This window comes from Carlito syrichta, unplaced genomic scaffold (genome assembly GCF_000164805.1).
Source record: "Carlito syrichta isolate Samal-C Ts95f unplaced genomic scaffold, Tarsius_syrichta-2.0.1 Scaffold288080, whole genome shotgun sequence".
NCBI lineage: Eukaryota > Metazoa > Chordata > Mammalia > Primates > Tarsiidae > Carlito > Carlito syrichta.
In genome coordinates this window covers 36,967-40,695 of record NW_007232176.1, presented here as the reverse complement: position 1 = coordinate 40,695, position 3,729 = coordinate 36,967, and the positions used below count along the sequence as shown (strand labels likewise).

Genomic DNA, 3,729 nt, shown 5'->3' with positions numbered 1-3,729 from the left:
GCCGGGAGCGGCCACTGCACTCCAGTCTGGGTGATAGAGTGAGACTCCAACTCAAAATAATCAGCTGGGCATGGTGGTGCCTATTTGTGGTTCCAGTTCCTTAAAAGGTTGAGGCAGAAAGATTGCCTGTGCCCAATAGGTCAAGGTTGCAGTATCCATGAGTCTGTCCCTGCACTCCAGCCTGAGCAACAGAGTGAGACTCAGACTATTAAAAAAAAAAAAAAAAAAAAATCCTCAAAACCTTCCAGAGGCGGTGGCTCTCATACCTATGATCCTAGCACTTTGGGAGGCCAAGGTGAGAAGATTGCCTGAGCCCCTGGGTTCAAGACCAGCCTAGGCAACTTGGCAAGATCTCATCTCTACAATAAATCAAAAAATTAGCTGGGCGTGGTGGCATGTGCCTGTAGTTCCAGGTACTTGGAAGGCTGAGGAAGAAGGATCGCCTGAGCCCAGTCCATGAGTGTGCCACTGCACTCCAGCCTAGATGACAGAGTGAGACTCCAATTAAAAAAAAAACAAACCTTCCAAAGTAATAAAAATACCAAACACAGCTAAAATTTTAAGAAAAAAATGATTACAAGGAATATTATCTACCACATAAAACAGGAAATCCCACAAATGCAATACTTAAACATTTCTACTTGAACTGTAGGTACAGAAACCAATAGGGGACCCATCATCATCCTTCCTGCTGACATTGCTGTGTTCTGACATGCTACAAGGTCCAGAAAGGGGAGGCAGGGCCAGCATGACTCAAAGGCTGAGTATCCATGGTGGGGACACCACCTGGACACATCCCATCTCTCTGTGAGCCCCACTGACATCCCCCCCAGCCATCCTCCACACAACTGCCAGGTGACCACTCAGGAACACAAGACGACCCTGGGTTTCCCTTTAAAGGATACTTTCAGGGACTGTGGAATAGCTAACAAGACAAGCTGTCCCCTATAGGTCTCCCTTCTAGGCTCAACAGGGAGTCTGACATCCACGACCTACCACACTTTGTTTCTTAGACTTTAAAGTGATATCCTGGCCAGGTGTGGTGTTTCACATCTATAATTCCAGCACTTTGGGAGGCCGAAGTGAGAGGACTGCCTGAGCGCATGGGTTTGAGACCAGCCCGGGCAACTTGGCAAGACCTCATCTCTACAATAAATCAAAAAAAGAGTCGGGCATGGTGGCACATGCCTATAGTTCCAGCTACTTGGAAGGCTGAGGCGGAAAGATTGCTGAGCCCAGGAGGTTGAGGCTGCGGTGGCTGGGAGTGTACCACTCCACTCCAGTCTGGGCGACAGTGAGACTCCAACTCAAAAAAATAAAAGAAAATGTTACAAGCTCCAGAGCACCAGTCACTGAACACGCTGTAGTGCCGCACAGTGCCTGATGGAAAGATCTGAGACGTGCCACATCACAAGGAACGGGAGCCACAAACCACTGGTGTCTCCTTCTCCAGTCATGCTGCCCTTCGTAAGTGGTGCTTTTTAACCGTTATTTGAGGGGTCACAGCCACTAATAGACCCTACTGCCTCAAAATGGGGAGCAAGACCCTCTCGCGTGGCCCAGGTCCATGCCACGGCATTCCAGGAGCACCTCAAACTCCATGTTCTCACAAAGCCCTCCGACGGTGACAGGGTGCATCACTAAGCACAAACATGCAGCCTGGCCCAGGGACGCTGTGTCCTTGTACCGCACGCAGCAGGTGCAAAATAAACCTGCTGCTGAAAGTGGCAGTCTGAAGAAGGTGCACAGACATGGTTCCTTCGGACACTTACCGCTTGGAAGTTGGTGACCTGCTCTACAGGCACCTTCTCCTCTTCCTCAATGGCGTGACACAAGGTCTTTTCAACCCGCTGCAGCAGGAAGTCAAAGGCAGCAGGATTCTAGCACAAATGACAAGATGACATGGGTCAGACAGGAAGCGCGGCAACACCAACCTGCCTCAGGTGGGATGCTGCAGCTGCCTGTGGTGGGACGTGCCAGAGAAAGCTCTGGAAGGGCCTGCACGCTCACTCTGCAGTGCAACGCCCTAAAGAAGCGCCAGAGAGGAGCCGGGCCAGGTAACCACTAAGGGTAATGAGGCAACAGGAAGGATGAGGAGAAGCAGCTTTATTTCAGACCCTTGCAGCTTCTGGGTCCCACCACCGAGCAGCAGTGGGAAGAAACGGAACCCCAGGGCAGACCCAGAAGGGGACACACCATCCTAAACCGACAAGGGATGTCGCTGCGGAAGACCCCAGACTCCAGGGCCTCCACATGGCCCCCCACATAGGTCTCAGCATCTAGCACATGACCATCGTCTGTCAGCTTGTTGAACTCCTGCTCCTGCTTGTTGGGGAAGATGATGTTGGCGTGGAAGGCCTGCACCATCAGCAGGGCCTCACACAGTGTGCCAGAGCCCTTCCGCAGCACCTGTGAGAGACACAAGGCTTCAGCCAAAAGCTGTGCAAAGGCCCCAACTTGCAGGCCCAGCTGGACTTTGAAATGAAAGGAGAGAAAGCAGATCAGTAAGTGGCTGTAAACTCTGCCTGCTGTAGTTACTCTCAGGGAACCAGGACCCCTGAAGGAAACCCTAACACCACATACCACAATTCCACTGCCACTTTCGGCATCAGGCCTCCAGGGCTGTCTTGCCTGTTAGGCACCAGTGCATTCGGAGTAGGGCAGGGCAGGGCAGGGGAGGGTGCTGACTAGTGGGTCACAGAGCAAATGGGAGAGGAGGCTGACCTCGTCGGGCTCCATGGGAATAATGGTGCACAGAGCGAAGATGAAGGGATGGATGTACTTCATGTACAGATAGTAAGTGGCCACGGCATCCGACACAGAATACGTAGCCAGAGTCTGAGGAGAGAACACCAGAGAGCAGGGCCATCAATACCCGAGAGCAGGGCCATCGATATCCGGGCCCAGGGTCACGTGGGATACACAGAAGGCAAAGTTCAGCCTCGCCAGCCAGTCACGCACACACACAACAGGGAGACTGGTGCGGGACAAAACCCACGTGTCCCAGGAAACACACTCGGGGCGAGTGGGGCCGGACTACTTGGCCTGTCTGGTGGGAACACACACGTGCATGGCACAGGGGGCCAGGGTGCTGCTCACGTGCCTGGGGCTGCTCGGTGGCCATCCGGCACATGTCCTCGGGGTCCAGCTCTACCGGGTCATAGCCCAGTTTGGCCTTGGCGGCAGCCTTGAGGTTATGACTACCCACAGGAAGGTAACTGTCCCTCTTCACCCACCTGGGAGGAGAAGGAGTACAGAAGTCAGGATGATTCCAGCACAAAGCCCAAGAATCTGTGGGAACTGGCAAAACAGACAGGACACAACAGATGCAGGGTCCTGAGGGTACCCAGGAGATTTAAACCAAGACCCCACATGGCACAGGCCCTCACAAGACCCCTCCATCTGGGTCTAGCTGATCTCACAGTCGTGCCCCCAAGCACAAGGAAATGCCAGGGCCAGTCCTTCAGGCCTCTCGCCTTACCTCTCACCCTTGGCAAAACACTTGTCCTCTCAATCCAAAAAGATAGAAAGCAAGCGGCAGGCACTGCATCCTCAGGCCTCTCAGACCTCATTCTATAACCACACTGGGCTTTTCTCCTGCTCTCCCCATGGTCCTTCAGCATGGAATCGTGCAAGTCACCCCCCTTCTTTAAAAAGAGGAACCCAGCTGGGCTTGGTGGCTCAGCCTGTCATCTCGCACCTTTGGGAGGCTGAGGTGAGTGGATTGCC

At 53.3% G+C, this 3,729-nt stretch overlaps 1 protein-coding gene across 3 annotated transcripts in view; it reads right to left on the bottom strand.

The window, feature by feature from the left end:
• Nucleotides 1-3,729, bottom strand: part of POLE (DNA polymerase epsilon, catalytic subunit) — a 75,431-nt gene that overhangs the window by 63,872 nt on the left and 7,830 nt on the right. For all 3 annotated transcript variants that reach the window (XM_021710096.1, XM_008053341.1, XM_008053342.2), the window contains 4 exons: nucleotides 3,104-3,236; nucleotides 2,725-2,838; nucleotides 2,197-2,409; nucleotides 1,773-1,880 (listed from right to left, as the gene is read on the bottom strand). In XM_021710096.1, the coding sequence (XP_021565771.1) occupies nucleotides 1,773-1,880; nucleotides 2,197-2,409; nucleotides 2,725-2,838; nucleotides 3,104-3,236 (568 nt within the window). The remainder of the gene's footprint in view (nucleotides 1-1,772; nucleotides 1,881-2,196; nucleotides 2,410-2,724; nucleotides 2,839-3,103; nucleotides 3,237-3,729) is intronic.